This window comes from Poecilia reticulata, chromosome 17 (genome assembly GCF_904066995.2).
Source record: "Poecilia reticulata chromosome 17, P_reticulata-male-v2, whole genome shotgun sequence".
Lineage (NCBI taxonomy): Eukaryota > Metazoa > Chordata > Actinopteri > Cyprinodontiformes > Poeciliidae > Poecilia > Poecilia reticulata.
The window spans coordinates 798,109-811,568 of NC_088846.1; the positions used below are offsets into that span (position 1 = coordinate 798,109).

A 13,460-nucleotide genomic window follows, 5' to 3' on the forward strand; every position below is an offset into this window, starting at 1 on the left:
CTGTTTGTAATGGGAATCCCTCCCTTCAGCCTCCGCCTTCTCCTCCAGGAGTCTCACACTCCTTCCTCTTCTCAGACATCCAGGAAGCTTTCTCTTTTTCTCATCATCTTCCTCATCAGTTTCCCCAGCAAACTTCCCACCTTACTTCCTTAGCGCTTTGTCTCCACAGTGTAATGATAAGCTGTCTGACTCTGCAACATGTCCTTCTAGCAACATGCTGTCTCATCCTCATGCTAACACTAGAAGAGGCCTCTAAGCAGCAAGAGCTATCACTGCCATCTCTACATCTACTACTGTATTCTACTCATCAGCTCCTCCCTCCCCACCCGCCTTCTTCTTCTCCACCACATGATGAGGATGTTGTTAATGGACTCCTGAACTGACAGACACATCTGAAAGTGGGAGTACAGTTCAACCATCTGGACTCCAAGAATAAAACAAGACAATCAATGATCCCACCATATTCCTACAGCAATATTGTGTGTGTGTGTGTGTGTGTGTGTGTGTGTGTGTGTGTGTGTGTGTGTGTGTGTGTGTGTGTGTGTGTGTGTGTGTGTCTGTGCGTGACTGGGCTGCACCTCACCACTTCAAGTCAAAAATATGTATGCACGTATCTCTTAAAAATAAATGTTAATATTCGCATCCTGTCTTACCTGTGTAAGCTATATTTATTATCAAATTTATTTTAGCAAAGTAATTAAAGACGGTTGTAAGATAGTATTTATTAATAGATACTGTTGATTATGTAAAATTGAATAATTTGCAGGTCATATGTGAAAAAAAACAATCATTGTAGAGTTCTTGCTTACATAATTTTCTGTCTCTTGAGGTTTCGAACAGTTTGAAGTTTTAGCTGTTTGGCTCAGTAGAAAGTGACTTAGAGGCTCCATGTGCAGACAGACGGCTGAAATGTTGAGGACAGATGAGATGAACAGATCATGCAGCTGCAGCAGAGAGACTGCTGGATGTCTGACAGAAATATTGATCTAGTAAGTCTTCAGTCATGGAGGATGGTGATGCTGTGGGGCAGGAAGCATCTCCTGTTGTGGTCAGTATTACAGTGGCTGTGAAGACGCTTCTGACTGAAGATGCTGTTGGATACTTAGAGCTGTGTATAATGTTTTCATTTGATGAAGAATCCTTTGCATCATCATCATCATCATCATCATGATGTCAAGTCCAAAGAGACTTGAGTTAGATCAAGGGTGAAGTTGCTCACCCTTGATCTAACTCCATCCATCCATCCATCCATCCATCCATCCATCCATCCATCCATCCATCCATCCATCCATCCATCCATCCATCCATCCATCCATCCATTTTCTTACACCCTTGTCCCTTAATGGGGTCGGGAGGGTTGCTGGTGCCGATCTCCAGCCAACGTTCCGGGCGAGAGGCAGGGTTGATCTAACTCCAAATTTTGTAATTTTGCATTCCAAAATATGGAATGCAATTTTCTTTACTGTATCACAATCCACAGTCTACTGCCAGAATTCATCATTCATTATTCATTGCGCCCTGGAACTTAAATTTCTTTTCCTTTTTTATTCCTCTGGAACACCCAAACACATATGAGATACAAATACAATATTAGTATCTCACATATATTTATACACAGTATCTCACTAAGCTGCAGATTATTTGTACATTTTTAAAACCAGAAATATAATTCAGTTTAAGCTGTGAATTGCCAGATGTCCAGATTCAGGATAACATGAGCAATATCAGTTGGCTTAGGCTGACTCTAAAAACTATTTTCTCTACTTTTGGTATACTGAAATATTCTTCATGTGTAAAATTAAGTCACAAACGTAATATTTCGATTGAGCTATGAAATTCATAGCAGGCACAAGGACAAAGAACATGGAAATACTCTAAATAAGAACCTAAAATGTCAACTAAAGGCATGTTTTTGCATGGAGAACTTGTATGTCATCTTCTTATTAGATCTGATTTGAAGTCAGTCTGTCTTTGTTTTGTAAAAGAGCAATGTCAACTCTTCCTCTGTTCTGTTTCTTATATAAAATGTGAACATTTGAAAAACACATTGAGCAGAAATGCTTGTATTTGCTGTATTTATTCGTGTGTATTGGTCATATAAAAAAATCTCCTGATTTAGCTGTTTTTTAAGCCATAACCTTACATCTGAATCTGTCTCTTGCAACTATTAAATGATTTCTTGCATGGTAATCAAAACCTTCTCCTGTTGTGCTGAGATGTACCAGCAGAGGGCAGTAGAGACTCGTCTTTCCTGACCAGTTTCTGTTTCTGTCAGTTTCTGTTTAAAGTTCTAAAATTAAATCCGGCTAACCTCAAGTGGACTCACCATAAATCCAACAAACAGGACTGTCAGTTTTTGAAAGTTGATCTGGAAAGGCTTGTGGAAATTTAAACAGCCAGAGCTCAGACTTTATATATATATATATATATATATATATATATATATATATATATATATATATATAAACTGAACGGATTATTCTTGAAGTTTTCTGGGTTTCTAATAAATAAATAAAAGATCTGAGTTGAAGCTGCTTTGATATAGAAAATAATGTCTATTCATCATAAAGAGACAAATTACAGTGGAAACAATTTATAACCAGGGCTGGACTAAGGTTGCATGGGGCCTGGAGAAGAATTAAACCTGGGGCCCCTCTTCCTCTTAAGACCATAACCACAAAAGCAGCTTTCATTCCAGACTGGTTTAACCTGATAGAGGAAACCAAGTTCAATGGGCTGAGCTCAAAAGCAATCACTGATAATTGGTTATTATTTGCTGACATATAAATCCATTCAATAAATTAGATTATTATTGAAACGCCTATTCATTTTAGGAACTTAATCACAAAGTGAAACACATCATATAGATTAATAACACATGAATATTTGAAAGCCTTTATTTCTGCTTATGATGATTTTCCACTTACAGCTGATGAAAACTTCACATTTGAATAACTAAATCAGTCCAATAAAGTATGGTTAATGCTTTATTGGACATTTTTGAAGGACATTTTTTCAAAAGGTACTTTTAATCTGACAAACAAAGCTCATTGGGACCTGTATCCTAATTTAATCCTAATCCTAACCATATTACCAGATTGTAATATGGTAACACAACAATCAAACTAAAGATTTTTTTTTTGCACTATTACAAAGTAAATTTGACATTTGTATCAAATTTTTTTTAAAATTAACACCTAATGTATCTCTGCTGTTGATTTTCATTCTCAAAAAAACAAACACATAAAGGTAGACCTGTGGTCTATGTTCAATGTAAGCATTTATGGGCACCTGACTGTGTGGGGGTTAGGGTAGCAGAGGCTTATTTTGCTTTTTCTTGGGCTGGCTCTGACTAAAACATACACTGAAAGGCAGAAAAGTTGAGCATTAACAATGGCTGGTAACCTGGGTAACCGAGTCCAGTCCTGGAGAGCCAGCATCCTACTCTGACACACCTGGATGATGACCTCAGTGGCCTGGGCTCTCTGAGCAGCGCACCTGGAGCTCAGCAGGACTTTCTGGAAGAAAAGTTCAAAAACTTCACTTTTCTTATGATATAATCACCTTTTTTCTCTTCTCCTTTGTTATCTGGACTGAAACAATATGGTGTACTCCAATCATCCATGTTCCATGAGCATAATGAGATGGTCCAGCCCTGTAATTGGTGAAATTATTAGTCATTATATCCATCATATGCTAATTAGCTCATAAGTTAATTTGTTGGGCCAGATGAATCCCCGCACCCACTCTGTGTAATTAGTCTGTAATTCTTCTGCATGTTGTGGAACAGGGGACAGCAGCAGTCCTGAAGAGCAGAGGGAGGGACTGGGGACTAATTAGAAATATCTCACATGAAGCATTTCTATATTAATTACAACATTTTCCCTTCTCTGATATTTTTTCTTTCTTCTCATAATCAGGCTGCATCAGAGGACAATATAAAACCAACAAGGAGCCTGTCTGCTGTTTAATCAAAGACGTGGCTCTTTATTTGCATTTCTAATTGGAATTAATTAGGATTGCCTAAATATTGTACTACTGCGTGTATTCATGTGTGTGTGTTAACAGGACTGGTAGACATGATTGCTTACAGGGATTTCTTCCTTTATCAGAAGATATCAGAAATACTAAGCTGTTTTCTTTGGAGAGAAAAAACACAATACTGTAATGAACAGTATTCATTACAGTATTGTAATGAATACAATACTGTAATTCCTTGTTTATTGTAACATTCCTGTTCCTATGCAGTCGCACAGATCTCGACACAGAGGCTCAAGCCTCTTAAAAGTGTTTATGTTTTCATTAGTTATTCTGGATTATTGTGTAACTGCAGTGTGTAAAAACGACTGAAGTTAACAGATGACACCAATGTTGTTCTTATTCAGGACAGAAACTGGTTTGTATAAACAGGATTCGATTAGTTGGTCCACTGGTGTGGTCAGAACCACCCGGAGCTAAATACTGTGGAGATAAGTGGACCTCCAGAGGACACCCATTACCCCTCACCATCCTCAGCTGTGGATTACTTCTGGTTCCCATGAACAGCTTTGTCTCAGGACCTGCCTGGTCCTCACTCCTCAGAGACAACAGAGACTGGACTTTATGCTGCAAATCACGAAATCCAACAAAGGAGCTGCTCATTGTCTTCATGGCCGTTATTCAGAACAGGACGGGTCCAAACTGCAACAAATGTTCAGGTCTGCAGTGAACATTATCATGGCTGATCTTCCATCAAGGACTTCTGAAGGTTTAGGGTGAGGAAAATCAAAGCCAACACATGTCTGGGGATCTGGGGATGAGAACGTACTATCAGGACGTCTCAACCGCTGACACCCAGGACATTCGTCTTCTTTTCGTTAGCTCCAATAGCTTAGCCTCCTCGCGGTTTCCAAGCAAGTAAACAGTGAAACGAAAGTTCGTTTTCAATCTTTTTACCGTTTCAGTCGTGTGATCGGACATTACAGACAATAACGCAGCAAGTTCAAACCATAGCTAAATTATTTTAAGTAACTTCGATTTAAAAAATCTGCAAGACTGTTCTTTATGGACACCAAAGATGGCGCTGATACCCCTCCGACTAGAGCAGTGACGTCACGCTCCGAAGCTCTATAACGTTACGGTGTTTAATACAGATTGGCGACTCAGGAGATGGAAACTGAAACTTTCAATGTCTGCTGGAAAAAAAAAACTGTGGCCAGAGGCAGCAAAACCCGACCGGAGGCTCGTTTGATGAGATCCGTCGCTCTGCGGTAGATACAGCTGTGAATCTGGTGCAGGTTGGAGGAGACGCTTTAATGACATGACTGCGGATCACATTAATGGACCTTACCACAGGGCCCGCCTTTCATTGGCTAATGCCCATTTGCCACAGCGCAGCTATCACGTGGGTTACCGGCTCACAAACTCATGCTAATTGTGGACTAGCAGACCGACAGAAAGTTTTTGTGTCAGGACTCAGGAAAAAAATGGCTCTCCACTGTCAGTGGGGTATCTGTACAGGCGATGTCAGGTATCCTGATCGTGTTTGTGGAACTAAAATTCAGATTTCCAAAATCTGAAATGGAAAGCCTTGCTTGGATCAAAGCTTGTGCACATTGACTGCATTTGCAGCTCAACTGTCGTAGGATCAATAAGAACAAAGTGTCTGCTGGCGTATTATTTCTTTGCTTTCTTTGTGTTTAGTGAATGAAAGAAAAAGTCAATAATAAACACATCCATTATGAAAACCTTTTAGCCAAGTACAGCATAATGGCAGTACCGATACAACTTCTACATCCTGAAGCCTGTCTATTACAGTCTTACGTTAGCTGAACAGATCAATATGCAATGTGTACCGTATCTGACATAAAGATTTTATTCACCTGAAAAGGTTTTTTACTAAACTGTAATCGTGTTAGCCACGCTAGCTTTTACTAAACTGTAATCGTGTTAGCCACGCTAGCTTTTACTAAACTGTAATCGTGTTAGCCACGCTAGCACCGAGTACCGTGTATAAGTCCTAGGCACATTCGAACCCTCTAAACCATGAATGCCCGACTTACCGAGCCTTGCAAGAACAATAGCCATCAGTGATCTTGTCCACAGCTATATTTATGCTGAGGATCTGCTGTTTTCCTCATCGACTGGTAGCATTTAGCTGCAACTCGCACAATGTTAGAAGCATCGCGTGGCTAAAACATCTTGATGTCTTCCAAAAAAGATGACATGAACTTTTTGGTTCCCTTGTCGTGGCTGATATTTTGTGAAAACCTGGCAGAAATGCTAAACTAATCAACTCAGAAATACTCTGCAGAGTCAGTCGAAACGAAAAATCCCATAGAAGCTATTAGCTCTGCGAGGAGGTTAATGTGAGACATGAAGTCACGTGGGACTTTTGAGGGGCGTTTCTGGGCGGAGCTTGGTAAGGTCCATGCCCGATTGATGCACACGCACATCCGCTGACCTGAAAACAGGTTTTGTTCTTTGGTTTCAATGTAGAGTATTTATTTATGCTGTGTAATAACTGTAAAAAATAAAGGTAACTACTTCACGGATTTCGCCTCACGGGTTATTTTCGGAACGCAACCACTAAGAAAAACAAAGGTTCGCTGTAAATGTAGTGTTTACTTAATTTTTTTCTACAGAAGTTTTGTCAAAAAAGCGTAACAGGCTTAATTTCAAAAGGTTGTAAAAACTTTTTTTTTTAAATAAAATTGTGTGGGAAAAAAACAGTCAATGCATCCTCATTCCAAACACATTCACTTAAATTTTCACTTTATGGTACATGTTCACATTCTTTATTGACTGTATATCAAATATATTTTAAATGTAACTGAAGATATGACATAATGCAACATATATTCAATAAAATACAAAGACTTAAATCTTATTGTACAGGTCATCAAATCACTACGTTGCCCGTAGGAATTTTTAATGTCCAGCAGGTGTCAGTATTGAGTGACACAGTATCGAATGTATGACGAATCATTTACCCATCACTAGTCACAAGTAAACACCTGAGAAAGAGACGACGAGGATCAATTACCAGAAGAATCTTCAGAGAAAACACAGAGAGCTATCTCAGAAGGGCTCAGAATACTAAAACTGGCAAACACTCGAGGTGCTGGCAGCCTGCTCCTCATATACTCCAGGATGATTGCCTGATAGATCACAGGTGCACCGGCTGAGTCAGCGGTTTCGCCCTCCACAGTGTGCAACCTCCAGTCCCCATCTAGTGGGTGAAGGGGGAAGCAGCAGGCAAACAAAGAAAAACCCACAAAGAAACAACAAACCCCGGTTCCCAACAGAAGGTCTAACTGTGACTTTATCTTGACCAAAACCTCGCATGTTAAAAACAGAAACTATTTTTAGTGCTTATCCTAAATCCATAAGACTTAGGATATTTCTTTTTTTTTTCTTTTATAATTATCAGTAAAATGCAATGACATTCCAATGCCGATGTTTTATACTCAGAATATTAGTATGCTACTATCAAGTTGTCAACACTAGGACAACTCAATTACAAGGTTCAAGGGTATCATATTTCACAGGTCATTGAAAAGTTTAAATAAACAAATGTCCATGTGCAGCAAAATTCGGTGCATCGGTGACCAACACATCAACTCTGTCAGATCATCATTACAATTAGAGCAGCTGTTTAAATTAGCTTATCAACCACCGCTGTGTTCAGATGATCATTTTATAATCCCAAAATAACATCAAGCCTGAAAACATGAAACTGTTAAGTGTAACCTCTGTAATTTTGATCAATCAGCCTAAATCAGTTCTGCATTGTGTAAAGAAGGGGCAGGAGACAGGATGAGATAAAACGTTTATCTGTGCGAAACAGAATATGGACTGATCAGGAATCAGGTTCATCACAGCGGGTTCAGCACCTTATGAGGAACAGCATTTCATGTTAGCAACAAGCTAACATAACATTTTACCGGAGCATTAAACTCAGTGAACCTGCCTCGCGCCCATCTCTCATGAACTGGCAACGAGATGCCTGTGTTCACTTTATTTAACCCTGCCAACCACCAGAAGGGGGTGCTGTTTCACCCATTACACATGAACCCAAACTTGGAAGTAACGACAAGTGGAATTCTATACAATATTAACTATGTTACAGTCCCTCCTGCCGAATTCCACTTGCCCCATTACAACAAGCAAAACTAAACAACAATAGAAAAACCAAGAAAAAGAAAGAATAAAAAAGTTTAGTAACACCACAAGTACAAACACACAAAATGGAGTAAGGCCACTATTCAAATGCACAAGAAACTAGCACACAACTGCCGTTTCCAAAGTCGCTTGTGAAGTACAATTACATTAAATTCACAGTTACAAATACCCAGTCACTTAGACTATCCCATGAGGATCAGTATGAGAAAAGGTTGGCCAGACCCCATCTACACACATAGGAGAAAAAAATATGCCCATATGCATATTCTGTTAACATGTAACTGCAAACTTACCTCCCAAATAGCAAAACAAACATGAAATATCAATATTGTTACAAAACCTCAAGGTTGAAACAGATAAAACTGTAGTTTTATAATTAAGAACTCAAACTAATGCTGTTCTTTGGTGCATCATTTCAATAAGTCTAGACACTGGTCTCAACAACCGCCCAACTCTAGATCTTCGGTCAGTTGCAACATCAACTACTGTCGCAGTACTAACAGCAGGTACGTCAGTGAGAATGTCAGTAGCAGGAGCTGGCAAGCCATTAGGACTGCAAAGCAACCAGAGTCTGCTGAACTGCTGTCCATCAAAGCAGCTCCATCAGAGGGTTGTAACTAATCAAGGACTGGCTGGGCTAGAGGCAACGCCCCGTCCTCTGATAGGACATTAGTAGGTTCAGTGGCTTCCTCCAGCATGGTGCCCTCCACCTGCTCAGCCTCTTCTGCATCTGTCTCAATGCCTGTTCCCAAAGGTAGGTCAGATACCCACACTCTTGTTCTAAACTCAGCTGAGTCAGAAATAACATCACTGATTGCTGACCTCCCAACACTTAGGTCAAGTGAACTTGATGTTGGAGACAGAACAACCTCCACCTGGTCATCAGGGTCATCTTCAGGTAAAGGCAGAAAGTTTATTGGTATTATCAGTTTTACTTGGCCTGCACTGGGATTCTGGATCCTAAAGGTGTGGTTTTCATCATTCTTTCCAACCACCACATACACTGTGCTGTCCCAACGGTCAACAAGCTTCCTTTTTCCACGTTCTCCTTTGTTGGCCAGCACCACTCTGTCGTTCACTTCCACTGGTACACCACGCACTCTCCGGTTGTATAGCTCAGTGTGACGCTGGAGTTGTTTAGTTGCTGTCGACTGGGCGACGGCCATAGATTCTCTTATGTCCTTTCACAGGGACTCAACGTAGCGATCATAGTCCACAACCTCTGGATCACTGAGCACCGAACCAAAGATGATGTCCACCGGAAGACGTGGCACCCTCCCAAACATGAGCAGGAACGGTGCATATCCTGTCGTCTCATGCACTGTAGAATTGTAGGCAAACGCCAGATTTTTCAGGGCCTCAGGCCAACGATGTTTAGCTCTTGGTGGCAGTGCTCAAATCATGTTGCCTAGAGTCCGGTTCATTCTCTCACACGAGCCATTCCCCATTGGGTAAACACAACCCACATATGGAGACCCTAGTCCTTGACGCAGCTGTCGCAGGTTCGATTCCCGGCTTTGGCAACCTTTGCTGCATGTTTTCCCCCTTTTCTCATTACCCCCTTTCTTGTCAATTAACTATCAAATAAAGGCCACTAGAGCCAAAATAATCTTTAACAAAATAAAATGTGAAAATTTAAAACCCTCACCTAAAATTAGAATTGTTTCACCCGGAGCCCAAGGAGGAGGGGAGGAGAGTGGAAAGGCGGAGGAGATTGAGGGGTAGATGGGCCTAGGTGAGGGGTGGGTGGTGGGGGGAAAGGGGTGTGTGTAGAGGGGTGTGAAAAACAGCTTATATTGAACATATATGAACGTAACCCTACTTTTAAAGTTCGTCTTAAAACCCATTTATTTTACTTGGCTTTTAACTCCTGTGGGATCTAGTTTTAGAGTGTATGTTTTTGTTTTTAAACTGTAAGAGTTTTCTATTTTTTTTATTATGTTGTGTTTTAATGTACAGCACTTTGTATCAGCTGTGGTTGTTTTAAAGTGCTTTATAAATAAAGTTGGTATGGTATGGTATGGTATTTAGATCACGAGTTCTTCCCCAAACCTTGTCCTCAAGGCAAACTGACCTGCGTGTTTTCATTTCAGCAAAACCCTGTTAATCAGACATCAATTAAAATCATGTGTGCCAAATTAGGGAAATACCTAAAACTTGCAGGGCTTGGAGGACCAGTGCTGAAACACACTGGATTCGATGTTGGCATTTCAATCAATGGATAACGACAATAAATCAACATTGGTTCAATGACAGTTTCAATTGGCTAGAGTTAGATGGTTTTTTTATAGTTGATCCACCATCAGTTGTCGACCTCAACCATACATGCAACCTTTGTGATAATAATTCAACATTGAATTAACATCTTTGGCCAACAAGCCAACAGCAAAGCAGCTGTGTGGTTGGGCCATCCCACTCATATAAAATGGTGGGGGTGTACCGCTCCACCTCTTGTAGTAAGTTGTAGATGTTTTTGTGTCAATATGTCCCACGCAAACTGTCAGTGAGAATTGTTATGAACAAGTAAGAAAATGTACAGAAAGGAATCAGCACCAACTATCCTCTACAGTGCTTAATTTAAAACATGATAACAAGCTCAGTAATAAAATGCTCTGACCCAGAGCTGGGCTGAGCTCTGGGTCAGCTGGGGTGCGGCAAAACAGCTGACATTGATTCAACATTGATGAGATGTTGATCAGACAAACACATTTCAGTCATTAGATTTCAACGACAAAACAACATTGATTCAATGACACAGTTTCAACGTTAGTTACTTGGCTAGAGGTGGGTGGTTGTTTGACGGTTGATCCACCGTCATTTGTTGACTTCAACCAAAAATTAACGAGTCTAACTATTTTTCAATGTTGATTTAACATCGTGTGCTATCTGGGCAGCCTCTTCCATTTTCACAAACTCACTACCTGATACATCATTTCCCTATGACATCCTTCCAACCATTCACAGTCTGGCCGTGCCTCCGCCACGAGCATCGGCTCCTCCGTAGCCAGCAGGCTAAGCTGTCCCTCTCATCCCTTCTTCCCTCCCCCCATCCTTGAGCTCTGGGTCAGAACATTTTATTACTAGGTGGGGGTTAATCATGTTTCAAATTAAGCACTACATGTTGAGAACAGTGGGTTGTGATTCTTTTCTGTACATTTTCTTACTTGTCTGTAAATATTATTACTGACTGTGCATAATGTGTTGACACAAAAACATCTACAAGTCTCTACAAGGTGTTGTACAGTCCACCTTCCCGTTTTTACACTAGTGGTTTGTCCCAACCAAACAGCCATTTTGCTGCTGGCTTGTTTGCAATCAGCTTCTGAATTGAATTCTCCTCTGAGCAGTTTGATGGTAAGTTTTTCAATATTACTTTGATCTTAAATGTGTTTATTGAAAAGGGCATTGTTTTGTGCCCATAGTAATCCTGGTTATTTTGGGGCAAAACAGATATTTTTAATAATTGAGGTCATGTCTCCTTTTGTATTATTTTAATCCTACCCACCATTCCAGGCCTAAGTATGAAATCCTGTGAGATTTTGTGGGATCTGAATTTTTTAAAATAGGGCGGGGCCTATTGTTTTGTCTGGGAGAGCATGTGGTGGACAAGGAAGCATAAAGCTGGCTGCTCCAGGTGGGCTTTAAATGGTTGTGATAGTAATCACTTGTTTTTAACTTTTTATTATGATGTGCTTAGGGACATGCTTAGATGTGTCTCTGTTCAAGAACAACTGAGTTATATATCTGCATGACAGTCTGCAGCCATCAAGAAGTGCAGAAGGTTGTTAATCATCCACAGATTAAATCCAGGTGAGGCAGAAGGGAAACATGTAAAACATGTAAGGCAGGTGAAACACTGAACTAAACCTGCTAATGACTGATTCAGTCTGTTGATTCTTGGGTTGGTAACTGGTTAAACTGAACTGGACTATTATTACTGGTGTGGGATCTTTATCAGCACGTGGACATTTTGTAATGAATTTAATAAACTTATTTGGAAATATTTGTAGTTGATTGAAGATTAAACCAGCTATTTGATGGAAGTATATTCTGTATAAATTATAATTTTTTCCAACTACAGTATAAATCACCTTTTGCTGTATTTATTTGTCTCTGGTGTGTTAAATAAACCCTGATCCTCCCTGAGTTTTTTCGTTAGGTCTTCTGATAAACAGCCCTTTATTTTAAATATTGATTTAATATCAGGGCTGCACAGTGGCGCAGTTGGTAGAGCTGTTGCCTTGCAGCAAGAAGGTTGTTCGATTCCCGGCCCCGGTCTTTCTGCATGGAGTTTGCATGTTCTCCCTGTGCATGTGTGAGTTTTCTCTGGGTACTCCGGTTTCCTCCCACAGTCCAAAAACATGACAGTCAGGTTAATTGGCCTCTCCAAATTGCCCCTAGGTGTGAGTGTGTGTGTGCATGGGTGTTTGTCCTGTGTGTCTCTGTGTTGCCCTGCAACAGACTGGTGACCTGTCCAGGGTGACCCCGCCTCTCGCCCGGAACGTTAGCTGTAGATCGGCACCAGCAACCCTCCCGACCCCATTAAGGGACAAGGGTGAAAGAAAATGGATGATGGATTTAATATCAATATCATAAATCCTACACTATACTGCAGCTTGATGGGTAAATGTAGTTGTATACATAAACATTAAGATAATTTTTATCTTAATCTTTCATTAATATTTAACTTAACAGTGAGTGTACATGGGGAACTATATGGTTAGTTTGTTCTCAGACCTGTAACCAGTACATTGTTTAATATTTCAATGACTTTCAGAACTTTTCAAATGTTTATCATCTTTCTAACCGGCACCTTCCTCACTTTTATTTGTGTTTTTCAGCCGTTGCTCTGCAGTTTGACCGAAAGCTGACTCTTGAGGACTGCAGTAAAACCGTCAAGTGGCTTCATTACACGCCAGAATGAGAGGAAGACATCACAAGGAATCAAAGTGACGTCAAACTGGGGTTACCACAACTTGTACTGTTTCCCTGGTTCATACAGTACAAAGCTTAACCTCATGGACTCTGTTCTCCTGTGGACAATAGACTGTTATTCTGACAGTCAAAAAGGAATCAAATATGTTTAAAGATCTGTCCCTTTTCTTAAATAAAATGTTATATCAAACCTGTGTTGTCATTTTTAATCTTTTGTACACAGTTTACCCATGATCTGCCAATAATAGTGTTTAACACCAGTGAAGAAACTTTTAGTGGTATGTTATGTAGACCTATCAGATGTAAAAATGTACATAAATCCTTAGCTTTCATTCAATATAAAATCAACCCAAATCTACATG

General features: G+C 40.1%; 1 protein-coding gene across 16 annotated transcripts in view; it reads left to right on the plus strand.

Moving 5' to 3' along the window:
- Positions 1–13,288, plus strand: part of LOC103479241 (uncharacterized) — an 82,346-nt gene extending 69,058 nt beyond the window's left edge. For 12 of the 16 annotated variants that reach the window (XM_081597733.1, XM_081597724.1, XM_081597728.1 and 9 more), the window contains one exon: positions 312–2,045. In XM_081597733.1, coding sequence (XP_081453859.1) covers positions 312–378 — 67 coding nt within the window. In that variant the 3' untranslated portion in view covers positions 379–2,045. Of the gene's footprint in view, positions 1–210; positions 2,046–13,004 lie in introns of those variants that run through there. The other 4 variants (XR_014084112.1, XM_081597729.1, XM_081597738.1 and 1 more) reach the window with 2 other exon arrangements.
- Positions 13,289–13,460: the final 172 nt, after the last annotated feature.